This window comes from Eulemur rufifrons, chromosome 6 (assembly GCF_041146395.1).
Source record: "Eulemur rufifrons isolate Redbay chromosome 6, OSU_ERuf_1, whole genome shotgun sequence".
In the NCBI taxonomy this organism is placed as follows: domain Eukaryota; kingdom Metazoa; phylum Chordata; class Mammalia; order Primates; family Lemuridae; genus Eulemur; species Eulemur rufifrons.
This window is the reverse complement of record NC_090988.1, coordinates 4579286-4605314: the sequence shown is the minus strand read 5'-3', so window position 1 is coordinate 4605314 and position 26029 is coordinate 4579286. Positions and strand designations below refer to the sequence as shown.

The following is a 26029-nucleotide window of genomic DNA, read 5'->3' as shown; positions in this document are numbered from 1 at the left end:
AGCCTCAATCTTGCCTCTTAAATTTGTCCTTAACCTCTCTTGCTCAAACACCTCCCATGGTTCCCTATTGCCTGTAGAGTAAAGTTGATACTTGGGCTCTGAGAGAACCAGCGATTGGGACAGGAGTGTGGTGCTCAGCCAGAGAGGCGGTCAGGGTGTCCAGCTCAGAGACCCCAGCCTGGCTCCACCCACCCAGACCCACCCCCTGGATCCCTGCAGTCCCCAAGCATCCCTGCTGGCTGTTGGCTAGGCTCAGGCAGAGGTGACAGCACAGTTTTATTCCTGGGAATCTGCAAAGGCAGGTGGAAGGGGTAGAGGGGTCACTGCTGGCCCGCCTCCAGCGGCTCCAGCCGCAGCCAGAGGCCGCCCTCAGCACGCATTGTCATCTCCATCTTCCTGCGCGGCTCTGTGTCGTCGGGCAGGATGCGGAAGCGCAGCAGTGTGAGCGCCAGGACCACCTTCATCTCGGTCATGGCGAAGGTCTGCCCGATGCAGTTCCTGGGAGCAGAGGTGGAGATTCTGAATTCTCCCAGGACCCCATCCAGGCCCCATCGCGCCTGGAACCTGGCCCGGGTCCCCCACCCACACCCACATGAGCTTGAGGGGCAGAGTGAGGAGCTAAGTATGCCCAGGACCCCACCCATCTCCGCCCCTCGTCCCCAACACACACACACACACACACACACAGTGTGGGCTTGCATAATCCCAGGGCCTGCCCTAGACTGCAGCCCTGGACTCACAACAGCAGCCAGGGAAGAGTCCCTTCGCAGGGATCCCATTCTAAGGACCTTAGCCCTTAACCTCAGGAGAGGGGAGGAAGGAGAGCTGAAACTGTGACCATCTACAGCTCCCCTTCCCCCCAACTTTTCCCACTGTCATGCCCAGACCCCTGCACCCATCACCTCATCCCTACCTGGGGCACACCCCACCCTTACCTGGGCCCTGCCGAGAAAGGAATGAAAGCCAGAGGGGACCGCTCCTTGATGTTTTCTGGGTCGAAGCGTGAGGGGTCATACACCTGGGGGCAAGAGGGAGACAGGCTTGCTGGGTGGGTCTCCCAGGACAGCCAGACTTGGAGGGACAGATGAGGGTGTCTGGTAGTGGGGAGAGAGAGGAGATCTTGGATTTCCCTGTCAAAGCCCTGCCCCCCAGGATCCCTGGAATGGGCAAAAATGGTGGTGTTGGGAGAGTCAGCACCTCAGGGTCTGGCCACACAGCTGGGTTGTGATGGGTCCCTAAAATATTGATAAGGCAGATGACACCTGTGGGAGAGGAGGGAGCAGTCAGGACAGGGCCCCACTGCCTGATGGGCCCCCCTTCCTGTCCAGGAGCCTCCTCCCCCTGCTGCTGTGGGCACCTTTGGGGATGACCCGGCCATCTGGAAGCACAATGTCCTGGGTGCAGCGTCGGGAGATCATTGGGGCTGGAGGATGCAGGCGCAGACTCTCCTTAATGCACATGGTCAGGAAGGGCAGCTGGGCCAGGTCGTCCCTGTGGAAACACCCTCCCCCACAACAATCATTAATGTCCAGGGAGCAAAGACAGGAACAGAATCCTCCAGCCGGTGTTTCCCAGTATCTTTTCTCCCTATAACAAAGTAAGTTCCACAGGAATCAAATATTTGAGAATTAGAAAAGCAAAATAAATAAATAAATAAATAAAGTAAATCAGAAAATTAGAGAATGAGAAAAGTACCTGAGGAAATTTAGCTCGTTATTTTTAAAAGACTGTTCTGAGGAAAACACAGCATCTAAAAACCAACTGCAAAATGTTAACAAATGTGCATAAAAACATTTTTATGGCAAGAAAGAAAATTAAAAATACAAATGAATAAGAAACAAAATACACAGAATCAATGTTTTACTCTCTTTTTCTTATTGCACTAGAGATACTGGCAAATGCAATTAGACAAGAAAAAAGGAGGATAACAGAATTTGAAATGTTGGAGTAAATGTATCATTTTGGCAGATAGTGATTTTATTCTTAGAAAACACAGAGATTCCACTGGATACCTTTCATAAACTTTGAAGATCCAGTAAGAGGAAGAATTCTTTGCCCACTTGTTTTCCAGTGCCTATTTAAAATGGTAGGACCTGGAAAAAAAATGGCAGAGTGGAGGTAACCTCCTGGATTCCTGCTCCCAGAGAAGGAGGCGTAGATCTCTGTCTGCTACACATGAGTGTATTGCTCCTCCATAAGAACAGCATTGTGAATTGATGGAGAATCAGTGTGGGATACAAAAAGCAAGAAAAAAAAAAAAGTGAGCGGGAGATAAGATCGCCAAATCTGGAGAGTGTGAGACAAACAATAGAGAGTAGAGTGTGGGACAGCTGTGCCCACCTTGCCAGGGAGTGAGGTGGGATCAGTCCCACCAGAGAATGCCTTGCTTCCCCACTGATCTCCACACCCACTCAGACAGGGATCTGCCAGAAGTCATTGCAAAATCACCATGGGAGACGTGTGGCTCTGTGGAGAGGAGACAATAGCAGGAAGCATCTTGAACTCCTCGAGCTCTGTGCCAGGACTGCACTGGGTCAAGGAGGGAATGGTCTGGGCTACCACTGGAGGCAGTTAGGAGACAGGTAAATTGCCTCTACTGCTCAGTGGGACCAGATCAATGGAGGTGAACACCAAATAGGGGACACTAACCTGGAAACCACCTCAGGCTAATAGGCCCATTCAGGGTGGGTCAGAAAGAGAGAGAGCTCCTGCTGGACAGGCATGAGATTGTGGGAGGGCAACATAAAAGAGACAAGGGGGCATCCTGGTGACTCAGCCCCCTGACCCGGCACCTGCCAACCCCTGAATAGTTGCCCCCAGTGCTAGCACTCTAAGGGCAGGTGGTTGCCATTTTCAGGGTTCACAACCCAGCCGCTGCAGAGTGATATGGTGTCAGGCGTCTCCCTTCCCCCAGTCTGGGGACTCTTGTGACAAACTCTGCCCTTACATGACCTATGGTCCACTAGCCAGACCAGTTTTGATGTGTGAACTAGTGCTTCCCCAATCATGGGAGGCTGAAGCCCTGTAGGACTTACAGGAGCTGGGGCAGAGGAGGCAATCGCCTGTGGGACTTGCAGGCACTGGGCGGACTGTGGCACCACCCCCTCCCCCTAGCCAGCATCTTTTGCACCGAAAGTGGTAGGCACCACATCTGTAGGTAGGGAGAGACAAGAAAAGCCACTCTCTCTCTGCAACTAGCATGAATCCGTGGGGTCTTGGCACAGATCAAAAGTTGACAGCCCAGTGACGTTACTCTTCAGACTAGTTTTGGTCGTCTGGTAAGATCAAAATCCTGGGGCTGGATTTCTGCCTCTGTTTGGCTGCCAACAGTGGGATCTGCGGCCAGGGAACAACAACCCTGGCAAGGGGCCAAAACAGGCTCCCCAAATGACCCCTCCAACCAGGAGCAGCCTCCCAACTGTGGTAGAAGAACCCTGAACAACACATTAGTGGCTCCCCTTAGTGACAAAGCAAGCAAGCATAGAAGCGCACACATCCAGGCTGTTAGGCAGTAGCTGAGAACTGCCTTGCCCCTACAGCATCTACAGGACCAGAGCCTGCACACACCGTGTTACTTTCCAAACAAAACCAGAAAGGTGGGAAGCAATGACTGATCCAGATGGGAAGGACTCAGCGAAAGAACTCTGGAAGTATGAAGAATCAAATGGAAAACACATCCCAAAGAGGAACACCAGCTCTCTAGCAATGGACATTAACCAAATTCAGAACACAAAAATGACAGAAGAATTTCAAACATGGATTGTAAGAAAACTCAATGCTATGCAAGAAAAAAATGGATAACCAACACAAAGAAGCCACAAAATAAATCCAGGACTTGGAAGAAAAATTCACTAAAGAAGTCGAATTATTAAAGAAAAATCAAACGGAACTCGTGGAAATGAAGAATTTATTCAGGGAACTACAAAACACAGTGGAAAGCCTCAAGAGCAGGGTAGATCAAACAGAAGAAAGAATCTCAGAGATTGAAGATAATACCTTCCAATTAAAAAGTCAGTGACAGAGATAGAGCAAAGAAATAAGAGAAAAGACCAAAGTCTGCAAGATATGTGGGGTCATGTGAAGAAGCCTAACGTGAGAGTTATCAGCATTCCTGAGGGTGAAGAAGATAATACACACGGGTTGGATAAGCTATTTGAAGATATAATTGAGGAAAATTTCCCAGGCCTTGCTAAAAATCTAGATATACAGGTACAAGAAGCCCAAAGGACCCCTGGGAGATTCATTGCAAATAGGAAGACACCACGTCATGCAATCATCGGACTGACCAAATATCCACTAAAGAGGCCCTTCTTCAAGCTGTAAGGTGAAAGAAACAAGTAACATACAAAGGAAAGCCCATCGGAATAATGCCAGATTTCTCAGCTGAAACCGTACAAGCAAGAAGAGACTGGGGCCCCATCCTCACTCTTCTGAAACAGAATAATGCTCAGCCTAGAATCTTGTACCCAGAAAAGCTAAGTTTTGTATACAAAGGAGAAATTAAGACACTCTTAGGTAAACAAAGACTGAGGGAATTCACCAAGACAAGACCAGCCCTCCAAGAAGTACTCAAAACAGAGTTGCACATGGACCAGCACAATAAACACTCATGAATGTAAAAGCACTGAAAAGCTAAAGATCAAAGGCCAGATACCACAATGGCTCAAGAGAGAAAACATAGCAATGAAGTTCTACCCAACAGGATGAACACAAATCTGCCCCACCTATCAGTTCTCTCAATAAATGTGAATGGCTTGAACTCCCTACTCAAGAGACATAGGCTGACCCAATGGATAAAAAATATAAGCCAAGTATCTGCTGTCTCCAGGAAAGACATCTAACCTGCAAGGATGCATTTAGACTGAAAATAAATGGGTGGAAATCGATATTTCAAGAAAACAGAAGCCAAAAGAAGGCTGGCATGTTGGTTTTGATTTCAGATAACTTAGTTTTTAAATCAACAAAAGTAATGAAAGACAAAGATGGTTACTATATAATGGTGAAGGCTAAAGTTCAACAAGAAGACATAACTATACTTAATATGTATGCACCCAACATAGGTGCACCCAGATTTATAAAGCAAACCCTACTTGATCTAAACCAAATGATAAACAGAAACACCATAGTAGCCGGAGACTTCAATACCCTGCTGACAGCACAGGACAGATCCTCCAAACAGAAAATAAACAAAGAAATAATGGACTTAAACAGAACGCTAGAACAAATGGGCCTGACTGACATTTACAGGACATTCTATCCAAAATTCACTGAATATATGTTCTCATCAGCTCATGGGACATTCTCTAAGATTAACCATATGCTAGGACACAAAGCATGTCTTAAAAAATTTAAAAAAAAAAAATAGGAATTGTACCATGCATCTTTTCAGATCACAGTGGAATAAAAGTAGAAAACAACCATAACAGAAATTCTCATTTCTACTCAAAGATGTGGAAGCCAAACAACCTTCTCCTGAATGATTATTTCATAAGTGAAGAAAGAAAGATGGAAATCAAATGATTCTTTGAATGAAATGACAAAGGAGACACAAGTTATGAAAATCTCTGGGACACAACTAAAGCAGTCTTGAGAGGAAAGTGTATTTCCATAAATGCCTATATCCAAAAGACAGAAAGATCCAAAATAGACTTCCTAATGAATCGACTCAAAGAGCTGGAGAAAGAAGAACAGACTGACCCCAAACCCAGCAGAAGAAGTGAAATTAATAAGATCAAATCAGAACTAAATGAAATTGACAACAGGAAAACTATAAGGAAGATTAATAAAACAAAAAGTTGATTCTTTGAAAAGATAAACAAAATTGACATGCCTTTGGCTACACTAACTAAGAGCAGAAAAGAAATATTTCTAATAAGTTCCATCAGGAACATGAAAGGAGAAATTACAGCTGATGCCACAGAGATACAAGATATCATCTATAAATTCTACAAAAACCTTTATGCACGCAAACTGGAAAATGTGGAGGAAATGGACAAATTTTTAGAAACACACAGTCTCCCTAGGCTCAACCAGGAAGAAACAGAATTCATGAACAGACCAATATCAACAATTGAAATCTAAACAGCAATAAGAAATTTTCCTAAAAAGAAAAGTCCCAGACTAGATGATTTCACACCCAAATTTTACCACACATATAAAGTAGAACTGGTGCATATCCTACAAAAGTTATTCCACAACATCAATAAGAAGAGAATCCTCCCTAACACATTTTATGAAGTGAACATAACTCTGATACCAAAACCAAGAAAGGACGCAACAAACAAAGACAACTACAGACCAATATCCCTTATGAATATAGATTCAAAAATTCTCAATAAAATCCTAGTCAACTGAATCCAGGTGCTTATCAAGAAAATAATCCATCCTGAACAAGTGGGCTTCATTCCAGAGACACAGCGATGGTTCAACATATGCAAATCTATAAATGTAATTCAACACATAAATAGAAGCAAAAACAAAGACCATATGATCCTCTCAATAGACACAGAAAAAGCATTTGAAAAAATTCAACACCCTTTTATGATAAGAATGCTTAACAAAATAGGCTTAGACAGGACTTACCTAAAAATGGTACAAGCCATATATGACAAACCCACAGCCAACATCATACTGAATGGGGAAAAATTGAAAGCCTTCACGCTTAGAACTGGAACCAGACATAGCTGCCCACTGTCCCCACTGCTATTGAACATAGTGCTGGAAGTCCTTGAGAGAGCAATCAGGCAAGGGAGCAGAATCAAGTGTGTCCAAATGGGGACAGAAGAGATCAAACTCTCACTCTTTGCTGATGATATGATATTATAACTAGAAAACCCCATGGATTCAACTAAGAGACTCCTGGAACTGATAAATGAATTCAGTAGAGTCTCAGGATACAAAATCAATACACACAAATCAGAGGTATTCATATATGTCAATAACAGTCAAACTGAGAACCAAATCAAAAACTCAATACCCTTCACAATAGCAACAAAGAAAATAAAATACCTAGCAATATATATAACTAAGGAAGTAAAAGACCTCTACAGGGACAACTATGAAACACTGAGGAAGGAGATAGCAGAACACGTAAACCAGTGGAAAACCATACCATGCTCATGGATTGGAAGAATCAACATTGTTGAAATGTCTGTACTACCCAAAGTGATCTATAGATTAAATGCAATCCCTACTAAATTATCAACATCATTTTTCACAGATATAGAAAAAATAATTTTACACTTTGTATGGAACCAGAGAAGACCCTGATTAGCAAAAGCAATTTTAGGCAATAAGAACAAAATGAGAGGTATTAATTTAACAGACTTCAAACTATACTACAAGGCTGTGGTTATTAAATCAGCTTGGTACTGGCACAAGAACAGGGACACAGAGCAATGGAACATAACTCAGAATCCAGATATAAAACCATCCTCATATAGCCATCTAATCTTTGACAAAGCAGACAAAAACATACACTGGGGAAAAGAATCCTTATCCAATAAATGGTGCTGGGAAAACTGGATAGCCACATGTAGAAGACTGAAACAGGACCCACACCTTTTACCCCTCACAAAAATCAAATCACGGTGGATAACAGACTTAAACCTAAGGTGTGAAACTGTAAGAATTCTGGAGGAAAACGATGGAAATACTCTTCTAGACTTTGCCCTAGGCAAAGAATTTATGAGGAAGACCCCAAAGGCAATCACAGCAACAACAAAAATAAATAAATGAGACTTGATTAAATTAAAAAGCTTCTGCACAGCCAAAGAAACAGTCACAAGAATAAACAGACAACCTACAGAATGGGAAAAATTTTCACATACTACACATCAGATAAAGGACTGATAACAAGAATCTATTTAGAACTCAGGAAAATCAGTAAGAAAAAAATCAAACAATCCTATCAAAAAGTGGGCAAACGACATGAACAGAAATTTTCAAAAGAAAATATAAGAAAGGCTGACAAACATATGAAAAAATGTTCAACATTTCTAATCATCAGGGAAATGCAAATCAAAACCACAATGAGATATCACTTAACTCCAGTGAGAATGGCCTTTATCAAAAAGTCCCAAAACAATAAATGTTCGCATGGATGCAGAGAGACAGGAACACTCATACACTGCTGGTGGGACTGCAGACTAGTGCAACCTCTGTGGAAAGCAATATGGAGATACCTCAAAGAGCTACAAGTAGACCTACCATTTGATTCAGGAATCCCATTATTGTACATCTACCCAAAGGTACAAAAGTCATTCTATGACAAAGACACCTGTACCGGAATGTTTATAGGAGCACAATTCACAATTGCAAAGATGTGGAAACAACCCAAATGCCTATCAATTCATGAATGGATTAGTAAATTGTAGTATATTTATACTATGGAGTATTACTCAGCTATAAGAAATAACGGTGATATAGAATCCCTTTTGTTCTCCTGGAGAGAGTTGGAACCCATTATATTAAGTGAATTATCCCAAGAATAGGAAAACAAGCACCACATGTACTTACCAGCAAATTGGTTTCCCTGATCATCACCTAAGTGCACATTTGGTAATAACACCAATTGGGTATCGGACTGAGGTGGGTGGTGGGGGGAGGGGATGGGTGTATACCTACATGATGAGTGTGTTGCACACCGTCTGGGGAATGGACACGCTTGAATGTTCTGACACAGGGGGATGGGAGTGGGGGGAGGGGATGGAGGTATAACTACATGATGAGTGTGATGCGCACTGTCTGGGGAATGTACATGCTTGAATGTTCTGACTCGGGGGGATGGGGGTGGGGGGAGGGGATGGGGGTATAACTACATGATGAGTGCAATGCGCACTGTCTGGGGAATGGACACGCTTGAAGTTCTAACTCGGGGGGGATGGGCAGACATGGAACTTTTGTATCCCCATAATAAGCTGAAAAAAAAAAAAAAAGAATTGGCTAGCCCCTGGAGGGGCAGTCTCTCCCCAGCCAGGAAAAAAAAAAAAAATGCTTCTGCACAGCCAAAGACACTGTCATGAGAGCAAACAGACAACCTACAGAATGGGAAAAATTTTCGCATGCTACACATCCGATAAAGGACTGATAACTAGAATATATTTAGAACTCAGGAAAATCAGCAAGAAAAGATCAAACAACCCTATCAAAAAGTGGGCAAATGACATGAACAGAAACTTTTCAAAAGAAGACAGAAGAACAGCCAACAAACATATGAAAAAAGTGCTCAATATCTCTAATCATCAGGGAAATGCAAATCAAAACCACATGAGATATCACTTATCTCCAGTGCGAATGGCCTTTATCAAAAAGTCCCATAACAATAAATGTTGGTGTGGATGCGGAGAGACAGGAACACTCATACACTGCTGGCAGGACTGCAAACTAGTGTAACCTCTGTGGAAAGCAATATGGGGATACCTTAAACAGATACAAGTACGCCTACCATTTGATCCAGCAATCCCATTATTGTGCATCTACCCAAAAGAACAAAAGACATTCTATAAAAAAGACATCTGCACCCGAATGTTTATAGCAGCACAATTCATAATTGCAAAGATGTGGAAACAACCCAAGTTTCCATCAATACATGAGTAGATTAATAAAATGTGGCATATGTATACCATGGAGTACTATTCAGCTATAAGAAACAATGGTGATCTAGCACCTCTTGTATTTTCCTGGATACAGCTGGAACCCATTCTACTAAGTGAAGTATCCCAGGAATGGAAAAATAAGCACCACATGTACTCACCATCAGATTGGTTTCACTGACCATCACCTAAGAGCACATTTAGGAATAACATTAATCAGGTGTCGGACAGATGTCAGGAGGAGGGGATGGGTGTATACATACATAATGAGTGCGATGTGCACTGTCTGGGGGATGAGCATGCTTGAAACTGTGTTTCCGGGGATGGGGGCAAGGGCAATATATGTAACCTAAACTTTTGTACCCCCATAATATGCTGAAATAAAAAAAAGAATTTGTAAAAAAAAGAAACAGAGCTTATCAGCTTATTCTAATACTTTGAAGTTATTATCATCACTGTTTCATAGAAATGGTGAGTGAAGACATTTTTACCTGATCCCTGATCTCAGAAATAAAGCATTGAATCTTATGTAATCAAAACACAAAAATAAAAAATAATAAAATGGTAAAACCTAATACACTTAACTAGTTCAAAATTTGAAAACTCTACGTCACCTCCCCATGGCCCAATGCCACCCCACTGGTTGCCTGGGTTACTATTTTTTAATGTATCTTTCTAAAGCTACCCCTTAAGCATCTTTAAGAATTATACAGTAGCATTCTATATAACCATACTGTAGTTTTCATACTATTGTACTATACACACTACTGTGTATCTTTTGTCATTGAACATTATCTCATTCTCTTCTTGTATCTGTCCTGGGATTTGTGTTAAATAGGTTATTCCTACTCTGGAGCTATAAAATAATTTACCCACTGTTTCAACTAGTTCTTTTAAGACTCTTGTTTTTTAAAAAATATTAAATACGTGACTCATCTGGACATTTCCAGATAGCTTCCCAGTTGTTCCAAGTGCTTTTACTAAATGATCCATATTTTTCCTCTTGATATTAGCATTTACTATGCTTATTAAGTGCAAAATTTATATGCCATATCATGAGTTTCTCTATGTAGAAATAAAAACCAGCTGGAAAAGATAATACAAGAAAAGATGTTAATAATATTAATATAAAACACCTGGATTAAACTTAAGAAACATGAAATCTCTATATTCCAGATAAACTGATAAATTTCCTTCAATCCAATTAAAAGATACACTTCACTATAGCAACAAAAGTGTCTAAGGGTTGGTTTAACAAAACATGAATAAGATCTCTAAGCAAATATTCTAAACTCTGTTAAAAGACTAAAGCTTATTTGAATAGGTGAATATCCATTTCATACTATGAGAGAGGATGTGTCAATATTATGAAGTTATGTTTCCCACAAATCGATCATATATTGAACTCAACCAATGAAATATATTCAAGTCATATTAAAGTCTATCTGACTTTTTAGAACTTGATAAACTTACTCTAAAATTTTTCTGGAAGAATAAAGGATCATGAAGAGGTAGGTCAATTTGAAAATAAAATATTAAAGAGGGGGAAGTTATTCTACCAGATACTAAGACCTATTACAAAGTCACAGTAATAAAAATAGTGTGGCACTGCTGCAAAAACAGCAGAATAGACCCATGGAACAGATAGAGACAGCCTCGTAAATAATTGAAAACTTCACATCTCATAAAAGAAGTTCCACAACCCCCTAGGAAATGGATGGGTAGGCTGGCTGTAAAATAAAATATAGACAAATTTGCTGTCATAAAAATTAACCAAAATTAACCTCCTCCTCAAATCAAAAGGCAATTTTTTGCAACACAGGACAGAAAAAAGATTAATTTTGATACACATGCCTATAAGTAAATATGAAAAATAATGAACCCAAAGAAAAAGAACAAAACATGTAACATGATCACTTCCATAAAGTGAAAACAAATGACTTATCAACACGCACAAGGGATCTTCAATCTCACTGTTATTTAAAGAAATGTCTATTAAAAGAAGAAATATAAATATTAACAAAGATTTAAAATTCAATAATACAATAATAGTATTGTTGAGGTTATGGGAAAGCTGGTACCATCAAACTCTGGTAATAGGAATGGATTTGCAATAAATAAAATTGTGCATTGCAATGGTCTTTGATTCACCAATTGCACATCTTGGAATCTGTTCTTCAGAGATGCTCCCACTTGAAGCAATGGTGACTGTACACACGCCGACTGCACCATGTTTAATTCAGCAAAAGGCTGGAAACAATGCAAGTATACATCATTGGGAAGATGTTTAGATAAATTATGGTACATCTGCACAATAGACTACTATACAGCTGCACTGAAGGAAGAGATGAGGATCAGTAGTCCTATTACACTACAGGATGGAGGTAAATCAGTACGGAGACTGGGAAGAAAATTGGCAACATCTATTATAACTGCAAATGTTTACTTAAGCGTCTTCAACGTGGGGGTGCGCTGAATAAAATAAGGAATGTTATGCAGTTTCAGCAGGAAACAGCTATATTCCTGTGTGTCCTTCCAGAAAATGGCTAACCTGATGCCCACATTTTTGTGAACACACACTCTCTTCTTCCATACAAATGGGAGTATCTAAAACAGACACAAGTCTGCACGTTAACAATATACTATGAGGTTTTAGCCACACTGTTGAGTGGATAAAACCAAGTTGCACATACACATGCATAAATATATATATATATATATATATATATATATATATATATATACACCAAAAGGTAGAAACTATATGGATATATAAAGACATGACTAAGAGGTAGGTAGATGGATAGATAAACAGATAGGTGACCAATTGGTATCTCTAGACACCCCTTGGGAGAAATGGAGGGGATACAGGGTGGTGGGAGGAATGTCAATGATAATCCTAGTCTTTTCTGTAATGTCTCATTTAGTACTGGAAGAGCTTTTTCTCATTTGGTTTTGTAATTCAAAGTTCATTTTTCATGCGGGTGAATATACACAAAATGGAATACTACCCAGCCTTCAAAAAGAAAGAAATTCTATCATTTGTGACACCATGGGTCAACCTGGAGGACATTATGCCAAGTGAAATAAACCAGGCATGAGGAGACAAATACCATGTGATCTCACTTACCTGTGTGACCTAAAATAGATAACATAGATATCATAGAAACAGAGAAGACAATGGTTGTTACCAGAGGAGGGAGAGAGAAAAGGAACAGGAAGATGTTGACGATAGGGTACAAGTTTCAGCAAGATGGGAGGAATACGTTTTTAAAATCTACAGCATAGTAATATTCTCCAGGGATTATGGGGTTGAGGGGGGCAAACTCACAACTAATGGTCACAAACACGGTGAGCATTGTAGAGGGGAAGGGCATGCCTCTAAATGTCGCTTAAGTGAGGTAACGTTGTAAAATGTAACCAGGAGATATTTGCACTTCAGTGTTTATTGCAGCATTATTCACAATGGCTAAAATGTGGAATCATCTTAAGTGTTTATCAAGGGATGAATGGATAAAAAAGATGTGGTGTATGTACTAATACTGTGGTGTATGGCTAATATTATTTAGCCATGAAAAAGAAGGAAATTTTGTCATTTGCAGAAACATGGATAGATCTGGAGGACATTATTTTAAGTGAAATAAACCAGGCACAGAAAGACAAATACTGCATTTCCACACTCATACATGGGACCTAAAAAAAATTGATCTCAAGGAGGTGGTGAGGTGATCTCAAGGAGGTGGCTACTAGAGAGCGGTAAGGGCGGTGAGAAGGGGTAATGAAGAGGTGTTGGTGAAGGGGTAATTCTGTTAAATAGAAGAAAAAAGTTCTAGTGTTCAATAGTGCAATAGGGCAACTATAGTTAACAACAATTTATTGTATTTCAGAATAGCTAGAAGTTTTCAAATGCTTCCAACATAAAACAATGATAAATGTTTCAGGTGAATCATGTCCCAATTACCTGATTTGATCATTATATATTGTATGCTTGTATCAAAATATAACATGTACTCCATGAATATGTACAATTATTATGTATAAATAAAAAAAGAAAAAGAAAGAAAAAAATCTACGGCATAGCATGGTGAGGACAGTTAACAATAATGTATTGTATTTTTCAAAATTGCTAAGAGAGTACATTTCAAATGTTACCACCACAAAAATGAAAAGTATGTGAGCAGACAGATATGTTCATTAGCTGAATTCTATTCTTCCACATTGTACACGTATATCATAATATCACATTATAGTACATAAAATATATAAAATTAAAATGTGTCAAATTAAATCGAAAAAAAAATTTAAAAATCAACTAATTTCCCAAAGCTCATATTTTGAGAAAAAGAAACAACCTCACACTATATTGTTAACGTGCAGACCTGTGTTGGTCTTCGATACTCCCATTTGTACAGAAGAAGAGAGTGTGTGTTCACATAAATGTGGGCATCTGGTTAGCCATTTTCTGGAAGGACACACAGGAAACCACTGGCCATAGTCACTACTAGGGTGTGGCTTAAGAAGTAGGTTTATTTTTATCCTAAACTCTTCTGGACACATTTTTTACCAAGTGCATAATTTTTCTTGAAATCCTAGTTTTAAATCCACGAAAATGTTTCTACATCTCACAAAAAATGCTGTGCTGAGCAAATGCTTGGAGGGAAGGACAGCACCTCCAAACACCTGTCCAGTCCAATGCTTCCATTGTATCCCCCCATCCTTGACTTGGCTCAGACATCAGAACTTCCCCTCTGAACCCTCATTCCACAGCATGTCCCCTCCAATCTCCTGTCCACACTAGCCCTAGAAAGAGCTTTCTGGTACCCAGATCTGACCTCTCCCTTCCCTGCTCAAACACTATCCCTGGCTCCCCATTACCCTTGGGGTAAAGTTGACCACTAAACCTCCACTCTCCCTCTGTCTCTGTCTCATCTCTCCCCTCACCTTTGCCCAGCCCATCTCTTTGACCTTGAGCACTGTTTCCCAGTTGCACCCAAATATCTACTGACCATCATTCAGGGACTCAGTTGAGACACTTTTTTAACCCCCAGCCCTGCTTCTCTTACTCTCAACTCTATTCACGCTCCTGTGGGCTGGGAATGTCCACATGTGGGACTGTTCCCCCAGCAGACTGGGAGAACCTCAAAGGCAGATCCCTGGGCTGGGTCCTTCCCAGATCTCCAGAGCACAAAAAAGTGCTGGGCACAGAACTGGGCGTGGGAAGGCAGCGCGGGAGTGTTTGCTACATGGAGGCTGGGTGGACGAGTGACACAGGTGTTCTGGACAAGAGATGGGTGACTTTTACCTCTGGGTCTCCTTTGTGAATCCCTGGCCTGGACAGTCGGGTAGGAATTAGGGCACAGAGGAGCAAACACTCAGTGAGTGAAGCTGTTTAAAGGTATGGTGTTTCATGGAGAAAAGAATGGGAGTGGAGACGAAGTTCATTAAGGAAAATGTGCTAAGTGGCATCATTAGCCCTCACACATCATTACTAATTCTCTCAGCAACCCCAGTCTTTCTGTCCCCAAAACCTGCAGTCTTTCCCCTGATAGCCAGCTGAGTCCCAAGTCCTTTCTCTGGACTCTGCTCCTATTACCACTAAGAAAAACTGGTAGAATCAATAAATACAACTTCTCTCCTCTCCACCTGCCAGCAGAGCCAATGAGAGGGGCTCAGGAACAGGCCATGAGGACCTGCACTCACCATTCAATCTCTGTAGGCTCTCGGTCCCTCAGGAGCTCTCGCACCTCCTGCCGGCAGCGCTCCTGGTATTCTGGGTGTCTTGCAAGGTTGTATAGGACCCAGGAGAGACCACTGGCCGTGGTGTCATGGCCTGAGTGGCAAGAAGGTTGACTTGAGTCTCTGAGCTGCTTCAGCACCAGAGGGGTGGACAGCGCCCTTGCATGGAGGCCCTCAGGGAGGATGGGAGGGATGGAGTGATCAGGGTCCACCCACTGCATCCCTGGGATGGAGAGGCCCCTACCCCCACAGTAGTCCCACACTGGGCCCCTCACCCGCAAACATGAAGTTATCAGCCTCTGCTCTTATGTCCTCATCTGACAACTGCTTCCCATCTTCATCCTACAGAGAAGGCAAAACCCAACAAATCACACTAGCTCTGAGACTCCTGGGTCTAACCTGAGACAATCTCTGAAGATGCATCCTCCTTCCAGAAACCCAAACCCACCCTGCCCTCCTAGATCTTCCTGGACACCATTGCCAGAGCCCTCGCCTGATGGGCTTCCTCCGTGACTGCCTGGCCTCCTCTTTTATCCCTGGTGGAAAGAATCAATGATCCATGAATATTTTCATGTTTCTGTATAATGAGGACTTTTGGGGAAAAAGTTGCTGGCAACCTGGGTTTCAGGATGTTTAAATGGCAATTTTTCTTGGAGCTTAGAAATTAAGTGTTGCTCCAAAGATATTTGCTCACATTCAAGGGTGGTAAACACAGATAATGCTATCTTCCCTTATAAACCCATACTCATTGCCTTCTCACTGGGGAGTAGTTTATACTGCAGAGTAAAGCTCTCTCCCTCTCTCTCTCTCTCTTTCTCTCTGTCTCTGTCTCTAGAAGGACAAAGGCACAGATGTGCCAGCTGTTCTCTGTGAGCTCCAAGACTCATAATGTGGGGGCCCCTCTGCTGTGGTGCAAACTCTGATGCACTAAGAGGTAAAAACGTTGCATTGCCCCAGGAGGAATTTGGGAGTGCGGAGCCGGCACTGCAATCCAACTCTGGCTGCTGTTACTGCTGTGAATAATAAGTAGGCTGCTCTGACCCAGGGGTCAGGCGCATCTGTCAGCTTAGACATAGACAGAGACAGAGACAGAGCACAGACATATGGATACACATAACAATGTGGCAGACTAAGAGAATAACTTGTAAGTGAAGTCAAATCTGAGGCTCATCATAGTTTCAGACTTAGCACCCCTGCTGGCTGCACTTCAGACACTCAGCTCCAAAACCTATCTCTGACTGTCCCCTTCCTGACTCAAATAATTTCCATGCTCCCCAGTGCCCACTGGATCAAGTCCAAGTTCTTGGATTTGACATTTGACATGAAGCTCCCCATTCTATCTCTGGAGTTCAGATCCCAGGAAGCCCACCTTGCTCAGCAGGAGAACATCGATGAAGTCCAAAGTCTTGGTCTTGGCTTTGGCCTTGAGGAAGTCATCAACACCCTGATTGGGGAGGGTGCGGCGTCGCTCCTGGATGACGGCATCTGTGAAGTCGTGCACCAGGCGGCAGGCCTTGCGGAAGCGCTGCCCATTGCAGGTGAGATAGTACAGGAAGTCCACGTACGAGAGGATGTTCTGGCTCCTTTTTTCTATGAGGGCACTGAGCTGCAGGATGGTGGCAATATATTCACTGGGCTTCCTGCAGGATCAGGGAATGGGGAGGAAACAATTTAACACACCTGAAACCCGGGAGCATTTCCCACCAGCAGCCAGGATCTGCCTCCCATCAGGAAACGGAGTCTCTAGAAACAGATGGACCCACAGATACACAGATGGCATCGGCCATGAGACCTGACTCTCCAAACCCTCTTCTCTGCCTGCATCCACCTCTGTCAGCTGCCCAGGTGCCACCAGGCAGCCAGAGCATAGCTTGGACATCATGCCCCTCCTCCCCTCTGTCTCCTGCCCAGTATCCAGGCCTGCACCTTCTCCTTCCCAAAACCGTGCACACAGCTCAGATGTTATCAGATTCCACCTGGTCCTTGGCCCAGCCCCCATCCCAGCCTCCTGAATACAAAGTCAACTCCATCTAGTGTCTAGATGATTGTCAGTTCTCCACAGAGCTCAGCTTTGACCATGTTCAGTATAAGCTTCAATGGCTCCCTGGAAACCTCATAATAAAGTTTGTACCACTTTGCCTGACTTTTCAGTGTGCTTGAGACCCAGCCCCTGTATACCTCTATACTCTCAGTTCTACTGTCTGCTGCACATGCTTTACTCATCCTAGCCTCCCTGCCTTCACGCAAACATTTCTACCTACCCTTCCTCTGCTTCACCGCCCAGCTATGAAGTACCTGCTCCAGAACAGCTATTGTGGTTGTTCTCCTCAGTCCTCCCTCCCCTACTTACCCCTTGGGTCCACAGCTCAAGATCCCATGCCCTGGGCAAGGACTCACTCCTGACAATGGCTGTCGAAGCTGAAGATGCATTTCTGCAGACTGTCCAAGGTCATGAGGCTGATGTGCTCAAACATGTCCAGACGGGCACTGCCCTCTGAGGCCAGGCGCTGCCACTTGGCCTGAAGAGAAGGCCACAGAGCTGGGGCTGGGCCTTGGCTCTTTGGAGCCCCTTCCCAACCCCACACATCAGGATGGACACATTCAGAACCAGCCTCTTGGTCCCCTGCCCCAGGTACCCATCTCCAGGGAGGACCCGGCTTGGGTGAAAGCAGAAGCTTTTACTATTAGCAGGTGAAGACCTCACGGCTGGGAACAAGAGACCCGAGTTCACGTTTCAGCTCTGCATCCTGTGCTCTGTGTGCCCTTGGGCAACTCATTGCTGTCCCTTAGGTCCCACCTGTCAAATCGTCAGTAGCAGTTAAGATGTCCTGATTTGGTGCCAGGTAAACCAGGTTAAAATCCCTGCTCCACCACCCCAGGACTTACTACATGGGTAGACTTGGGCAAGCCCTCCAATCTTTCTGGCCATCAGTTTCCTCATCTGTAATGGGGTGAAAAGAAACTCTAACTCACAGGAGCATTAAAATTAAATTGGACAATTTATATCATGGAATTGGCAAATTAGCACAAGGAATCATTTCTGTCACATAGTGAGTGCTCAAAAATGTTGGCTTTCCCCATCTTTATAATTATAAATTGACCACAAAAGTATCCCTCTGTTGGTAGAAGTAGTCTTCCGTGGGCCCTGAGCATCCTTGCTGGGCACACCAAGAATGCAAGGCCCTGATGTTCTTAACCTGGGTCATTTCTCAACCTTGTAATTGCAGACAAGAACCTTGAGAGATAAGGTAATGATTCCCCGTGGGCACATAGTAAGCTTCTGTCTGTTTGCTATAAAATCAGGTTCCCTAAGCCTAGTGCCCCTCCCCTGTAATGCAATAGACTCCAGGAACAGGCATCGATAGAATCCCTCCTGTGTCCCACACATGGGCTTTGGGGGGCTTGGAAAAAGGAGGCAAACCAAGAGGAAGCACGTGCTATTGTGCCGTGAGTAGTCAACTGCCCTTTGTCTCTGACCCTGGAGTTTCATGTCTTGTGGCAAAATCCATGGAACAGTAACACGCTAACTTATAACCTTGCAAGTAAGGAAAAAAATCCTAGGCAGTTAAAAAAATCCATATCCCATCTGGAAACCATTCTTCTAAGTGAATTATCACAAGAATGGACAAGCAAACACCACATGTATTCACCATTAAATTGGAACTAATCGATCAACACTTATGTGCACGTATGGAAATAATATTCATCAGAAACCCAGCAGGTGGAAGGGGCAGTGGGGGATGGGTAACTCCACACCCAACGGGTACAATGCACACTATCTGGGTGATGGACACACTTACAACTTTGACTCAAATGGTACTAAAGCAATTTTTCTAACCAAAATGTTTGTACCCCCGTAGTAATCTGAAATAAAAATACAAAATACATACAAAAATCCGTAACCCCAATTCTCACTTCTCCCTCTGCCTACACCCTTTGCAGTGTGATTTTTCAGCAACTTCCATTAAGAGATGAAGCCTATTTTACCCACCACCCTTTGATTCTGTGCTGCACTTTTGACTTTTTTTTGGCCAATACGATGTGGACAATGATGACATAATAACTCTAATAAGCATAAACTCCAAGAGGCATTGCAGCCTCCTGACAGTCCTTGGAGTCCTGTCCCTGCCATGTGAACAGCCCTGGGATCCCTTCTGGAGGGAGAGACTCGCACGAGAAAAGTCCAGCTGTCCCAGCTGAGGCCATCCTAGATCAGCCTGACACTGGCCAAGCCCCACACAGGTGAGAGAGGGAGCCAGGATCAGCAAAACTGCCATCTGAGCCACAGCTGATCACACACCCCGAGTGACTCCTTCCACATCCACAAGAACCAGCCCACTATCCTGTAGACTTGTTAGCAATCATAAGCATGTTGATTAAACCAATGAGTTTGGAAGTGGTTTGTGTGCAGCAGTAGCTGCTATGTAATCTTCTTCATTTCTCTCTTTAGCTTACAGGACTTTTATGAGAGAAACATAGAAACCGACACTGTGTCTGAGCACCTACTATGTGCCAGGGACAGGACTCCGTTACATCATCTTGACCTCCTTTTAAGTAGGGATTATTATTCCCATTTTACAGATGAGGAAGCCAAGGCTCAGAGACGAAGAGCAATGACCCTAAGCCTCCCAGCAGAGCCAAAACTCCAGATCAGACCTATCTGTGGTCCCTCTACCCCAAGGCTCCGGCTAAGACCCCAGTGTCAAGGGACTTACGTGCATTATGCTCACGCTGTCATTGAAAATCTTCACATAGGGCTTCAGGATGTTGAAATGGAAGGCGGGCGTCAGCATGCGACGGTGGCGGCTCCACTTGTCACCAGCACTTAGCAGAAGCCCATCCCCTAGTAGGGCAGCCAAGGGCAGTGGGCAAAGGCAGCACCTTCTCCTGGCCCCACAAGGCTGTCCCCACCCCCATTCACCTGCAGGTACTCACCCAGCCAGGGCTTTATGAAGCTGAAGAAGATATCGTCCTTCCGTACAATGGCCGCTGCCATGAATGAGGACAATCAAGGACATGGAGGGGGAGGGGAGGGGATTGGGGTGGGGGTGGAGGGGTTTGCACTTCCCCCTCCAAGCCCAGCACAGCAGGAAGGGGGCCAAGGGCAGACGGAGCAGAGGGGACGGGGGAAGGGAGGGATCCCCAGACCAGGCTGCAGCAGACACTAGAGCAGCACACACCCTAACACGGCACAACACACCCCATCATGCCTTGACATGGCTCCTACATGATTCAACATGTCTGCAGCACCCGAACATAGCTCAACACCCTACAAAACACCTTCATAAGAACCTAGGACACCCTGTCTGCCCCAGAACTCTCTGTCGTCTCCTGACATGGATCTCAGACGTGTGACCCGACCCCGATGTGTTAACAGGTCCCGACACAGCCACAGCACACAGGACAAACCCTAAATGACACAACATGGTCTGAATTTGACCCGAAATGGTCTGACACGAGCTCAGCATGCCCCACGGTTGGACCCCAGGTAGGATTTAAATATTAATAGAATCTTTTTAATATCCCAAATGTGGACCAGGTGTGACCCAGACTGTGCCCCAGCTACGATCTGAACATACTTTAGGACCTGCCTCAGGTAGACTCATATCTCAGACAGCCACACAGGGACCCTGGGTCCCAGACCTTAGACAAGCCCCAAATATGGCCCCGATGTGACAAACAGGAGAAAAGGAAAGTCTCAAGTAACATTTCAGACAAGAACCAGATAGGCCCCAACATGTTCCAAGTGACCTTGGCTACAGCTGAGCCCCAGACATGGTGATCTCCATGATTCCAGGTGTAAACCAGGTGTAAGCAGGTGTAACATGTACCAGGTGCCACCTGGCCCCAGGCGTAAATATACACGTGACAAGATGTGTCCATACAGCAGATGTCACACGGACATGCCCAGACTATGGCAGACAGGACCAGAGGTCAGAGGTCAGACAGGTCAGTCCAGGGGAGACTGAGGCAGTGGCATCTCCGCCACAGGCCCTCCTGTCTGCACTCGGGTCCCAGGGCCAGCTGGAGGCAGCACAGAGACCCCAGCAGCGGGCGAGCTGTGGCCAGTGCAAGGTCTGTCTGAGCAAAGAGCACGGGCTTGATGCAGGGGGGTGGAAGATGCGGACGACCACGTACTACGGCCTCACCCCCCAGCAGCCCACATCCCCACAGGAGCTGGCCAGGCCCTGTGTGTACAGGAGACCGTCCTCCAAGCCCAGAGTCTGGAGAAGAACAAACAGAACACAATTCACAGTCTTCCGGGCTGCCAGAGAGAAGGACCTGCCAGGAGGAGACTCAGACCCCAGCCCTGGGGAGTCCGTCCCACGTCTCATCAGCCTCTGCTCTGAGCCTCCCCTGGGCATCCCCCTGCCATCCTCAAACACAGCAACCAGGTGCCTCAGTTACAGCACAGAAAAAGTCGTTCCCCGTTTGGATCCTGTTGTGGGGTTTCAAGGTCTGCCTCTCGGAAACTCATGTTGAACGTTGATCCCCAAGTGGCGGGATTGAGAAATGGGGCCGTTAAGAGGTAATTGGATCATGAGGGGTCTGCCCTCATGAACAGACTAATCCATTAATGGATTAATGGGTTGTCACGGGAGTGGGATTGGTGGCTTCATAAGAAGAGGAAGGCAGACCTGAGCTAGCACGCTCAACCCTCTTGCCCTGCGATGCCTTCTGCGACGCTATGACAGAGCACAAGGCCCTCCCTAGAAGCTGAGCAGATAGAACAGCTCAACCTTGAACTTCCCAGCCTCCAGAACTGTAAGAAATGAATTTCTTTTCTTTTCTTTTTTTTTTTTATAGATTGCCTAGTGTTAGCGATTCAGTTACAGCAACAGAATGAACTAAGAGAGATCCTAAATGCCACATTCACCCAGGCTGTCTTTCATCTCATTCTCCAGATAAAGAAACTAACACTTTGAATGATGAAGTCCCTCACCCATGACCTCCCAGGTAGTCAGGGGCACGCCTGAGACCTGAGCCTGGGACTGTCTGAATCCAGGGCCTCGGTTCTTAATCATCAAACTCCTTTGTGCCCAGAAACAGTAGCTCTGGAAGCCCCACACCTGCCAAGACTGGGCAATCAGAGCCACAGTGACCAGGTGAGGAATTGGTCCTGTGACCCAGGCCAGGACAATTACAGAGAATCATGCACTACTTATGGAAGGTCTGGGGAAAAGATGAGCTTTCCGAAGCTTCTGGAACCCTTCATGGACACCATGAGGAAAGGGCTGCTTTGCAAGGAAAAGTGATACAGTAAAAGGAAAACCAAGAGGGAGACAGATTGCTGAAGACGTTGTTTCAGACCTGGATCCAGCCATGCCTGAAAGCCACCCTCTCTGGACTTTATGGTCAATAGATTTTTCTTTGCTGACACCACATGAGGTTGAGTGTCCATCACTCACAACTGAAAGAGACGTCAGAAGCCAGAGAGACCCAGGGACCTGCCCAGAGTCACTCAGCATTTTAGCGTCAGAGCCATAGTCCCTGTGGGATGCTGGCGGTTTCCCTGCTCAGCCTCGCCTGTCCAAGGAAGGGAGGGCAGAGAGCGGGGGAAGGGCACCAGGCTGCAGTGGGGTCTCCTTGGAGATTCCTGGGGCCTGCAGCAGCAGAGCAGTGAACTTAGGGCAGACGAGCCACCGGGTGGGGCAGAAGGAGCTGACCCTCAGGGGTGGCACTCATGCAAGCAGCCCAGGTCCTCCACCAGCGGCCAGCTCTCCTCGTTGTCCTGGGCTTGGGCACATGCAAGGCTGGCACCAGGCCTGGCAGGGAGCCTACAATACTAATGGTGCCCACGGCATCACCCTTCCTCCACTTAAAAAATTCCTCCTCATCAATCCAGATCCAGCTCCAGCAACTCCTCCTACAGGAAGCCCTCCTGCCTGCCCCAGCAGAAACTTAGTTCTCGCTGAGCTGTCAGAGTCCCTCTTCCTCTGGTCCATTCCTGACCACATGAAGTTGGGGAGTTCCCCCAGGACAAGGCCTTGAACTGAGAGGCCTCCTGGGGCCCCAGTGGTGCCCAGGACACCAGGGCAGGGAGCAGATGGCAGTGCAGGGAGGAGACACTGAGGTGGGGGTTGGTGAGTACAGGAAGGGGAGAGGAAGACGCCTGAGAGAGAAGAGGGAAGGAGGGGCTGGGGTCCTGCAGGGGCCACAGAGGAACTTGGGGGACAAGGGGCTGGAAGCCCTTGGATGTGCCACGGCGCCCACCACCACTAGCTCCGCGTGGTACCTGAGGCGTTCAGGACAGGTCGGAGGATGTCGGGGTGGCACAAAGTGATGCCGGGGAGGATGGGGCCCAGCCAGAACTTAAAGCCCTGGGGGTAGGTGGCCACCAGCTGAGTCACGTCCCTCAAACCCTCCTCTGTGGGGGTGACCTGCAAGCAAGGCAGAGCTGTCACCTCCTGGAATGGTTAAATTTAGGTGCTAACGTGATTGGGGTAAGGGATGCCCAGATAGCTGGTAAATATAATTTCTGGGTGTGTCAGCAAGGGTGTTTGCAGAAGGGATGAGGAGTTGAATGGGTAAACTGAGGAAGGAAGATCCACCCTCCCCAGTGAGGGCAGGCACCATCCAACCCACTGAGGGCTCAGAGAGAACAAAAAGGCGAAGGAGGGGACTAGGCTCTGTCTTCCGGAGCTGGGACATCCGCCTTCTCTGCCCGTGGACACCAGAACTGCAGCTGCTCAGGCCTCTGGACGCGGACTGAATGACAGCTCAGCGCCTGGGTCTCCAGCTTGCAGACGGCACAGGGTGGGGCCTCTCAGCCTCCACAGTCACGTGAGCCAGTTCTCATAGTAAATCCCCTCTTATCTGCCTAGACCTACACCCAGATCTGTGTGCCCTGCGATTCTGTGTCTCTGCAGAACACTGACTAATCCACGTCCCCAGGAGTGGCCACCGCAGGTCCCCCCTGCAGCCTCTGGAGGTGGTGCAGCCTCTGCAGTGAACAGCGTGTCTGGATCCTGCACAGATGGAGGGAATCTCTGCTTCCTCCTGCCCCTTCTCTCCTGGGGCGTCTCCAAACGCCACAGGTGGCCCCCAGGGCAGAGGGAGAGGACACGCTGTCTGCCCACACAGGGGCCACCTTGGCTCCAGAGGAAGGGTTTTCTTGTCCTGGGAGTGGTTCCGGCCTGGGGGCAGCCATATGGCGATGTCCCCACCGAGGGGGTTGTGGGCAGCAGTGTGACCTCAGGACGTGTCCCCAAGGCAGGTTTCCACATGCCCTCATGTCCTGGCTGGTGCACGCGGGCTTCAGTTCCTCCTCTGGAGAAGGGTCTGCACCCTCGGGACCTTCCAGCCTCAGCTGACCTCAGGGGAGCAGAGACAGCTCTCACTGTCCATCAAGACGGTGGCTCCCACCTGTGAGCATCTCTGTCCGTCAATCTCTGTGCATTGTGTGTGCTGTGCGCCCTCCCACTGAGCCTAAGGACACGCCCATGGCCCCTGCCATTACGAATGAACAGACTGGGGCCAAGTCCCCCAAAGGACAGAGCAGGTCCAAGTCAGAGGCCAAGGTGTGGGAGGGGGTTAGGAAAGGCTCCTGAGAGGGGACGTGAGGGGCCAACTTTCATGCAGGCTGCACAGCAGGGCCCACTGGGACATGTCAGTGGGGAAGAGCAGGTAAGAGGAAGCTGCCCAGGAAGGGCAGGGGTGGCACACTGTCCCCACCTGTCTTCTGGGCCAGCGGTGCCCCTGTGTGTTTGGGGGGGTGGGGGAGTCACAGCCCAGAGAGGGGCAGACACAGGACATGGGCCAGGCAGGGTGCAGACCCCGGACGGTGCCCCTCAGGAGGCCTCAACTCCTGCAGTGGAGAATTGGGGACACCGGGGGTCCCCACTCTGTGCAGCCCTCCCTGGGAGCCCTCACGGTGCACCAGTGTGGGAAGGCAGGCAGGAAAAGGATGCTGAGCAGGCTGGGCTGAGAGGACAAGGAAAGGACAGAGGCCTGGGACGGCACAGCAGAGCACTGAGGCAGTGAGCAGAGGAGTGAGCTGCCTCCCTCGCTTCTCTGCCGTCCCAGACCCCAGCCCACCTCCACCCCCGGCTCCCTGAGCCCCTTCCCGGCCCTGGGGACGTCCACCCACCCTGACACCCAGTCCCGTCCTGCAGCCACACTCACCAGTCCGGCATGACCCAGGAACCAGTTCCGTGTCGGGGGCTGCGGGAAACAGCGGAGGCGGCTGCAGGTGTCATAGAAGGCGTAGGTCCAGGCCAGGACGCGGGCCAGGAGCCAGGAGGCCCCAACCAGCAGCAGCAGCAGCCATGGGGAGGCGGCCACCGGCCCCAGGCCCAGCCAGGACAGGCCCAGTTGTGACATCCTGCAGGGCAGACAGATGCAGGGGAAGTTCCTGAGGCCCAGGGGAGGGAAGGGGGCTCCAGGGGCAGTGCAGAGGGGCAGGGGCGGGAAGGGGAGGGCTCAGAGATGGGTAAACAATGCCTGAGGGCTAAAGTCCAGAAAGGCCCAGCCTGAATCACAGGGAGACTGCCAGGGGCTCGGTTTCCAGGAAACCACCATTCCTAGGGCCATAACCCTGGAGCTGCCCCAGCTTGGGCAGTCCCCTCCCCATCCTGGGCCAGGACCCCGCAGGCCCACCACCCCCAGCATGGCACCTTCTCTCAGAAGCAGCTTGTCCACACAACCTCCTGTTCCCCCTGCTAGGCAGTCTTTGCTCTGGGCCCTGATGTAAGAAAGGC

General features: G+C 46.6%; 1 protein-coding gene across 2 annotated transcripts; it reads right to left on the bottom strand.

Moving 5' to 3' along the window:
* Positions 1–259: 259 nt before the first annotated feature.
* Positions 260–25998, bottom strand: LOC138385072 (cytochrome P450 4F3). 2 transcript variants are annotated; one of them, XM_069470714.1, is made up of 13 exons: positions 25946–25998; positions 25455–25653; positions 23566–23710; positions 20265–20318; positions 20045–20172; positions 17727–17848; positions 16699–16969; positions 15605–15671; positions 15294–15423; positions 1358–1491; positions 1198–1262; positions 936–1018; positions 260–498 (listed from the first exon to the last, which is right to left on the bottom strand). In XM_069470714.1, the coding sequence occupies exons 2-13, from the start codon at positions 25650–25652 to the stop codon at positions 321–323; spliced, it is 1575 nt and encodes a 524-aa protein (XP_069326815.1). In that variant the 5' UTR covers position 25653; positions 25946–25998; the 3' UTR covers positions 260–320. The 2 variants fall into 2 exon arrangements, with proteins under 2 accessions (XP_069326815.1, XP_069326816.1); XM_069470715.1 differs by lacking the exons at positions 23566–23710; positions 25946–25998 and having other exon boundaries at positions 25455–25506.
* Between the last annotated feature and the right edge of the window lie 31 nt (positions 25999–26029).

Bases quoted from the DNA above. Each gene is read 5' to 3' on its own strand.
- LOC138385072 (XM_069470714.1), bottom strand. From the start codon at position 25,652: ATGTCACAACTGGGCCTGTCCTGGCTGGGCCTGGGGCCGGTGGCCGCC. The intron at 20,173-20,264 runs GTGAGTACCTGC...CTGCCCTACTAG, and splicing joins CTTCATAAAGCCCTGGCTGG to GGGATGGGCTTCTGCTAAGT. The intron at 15,672-16,698 runs GTGGGCTTCCTG...CCTTCTCTGTAG, and splicing joins ATGTTCTCCTGCTGAGCAAG to GATGAAGATGGGAAGCAGTT.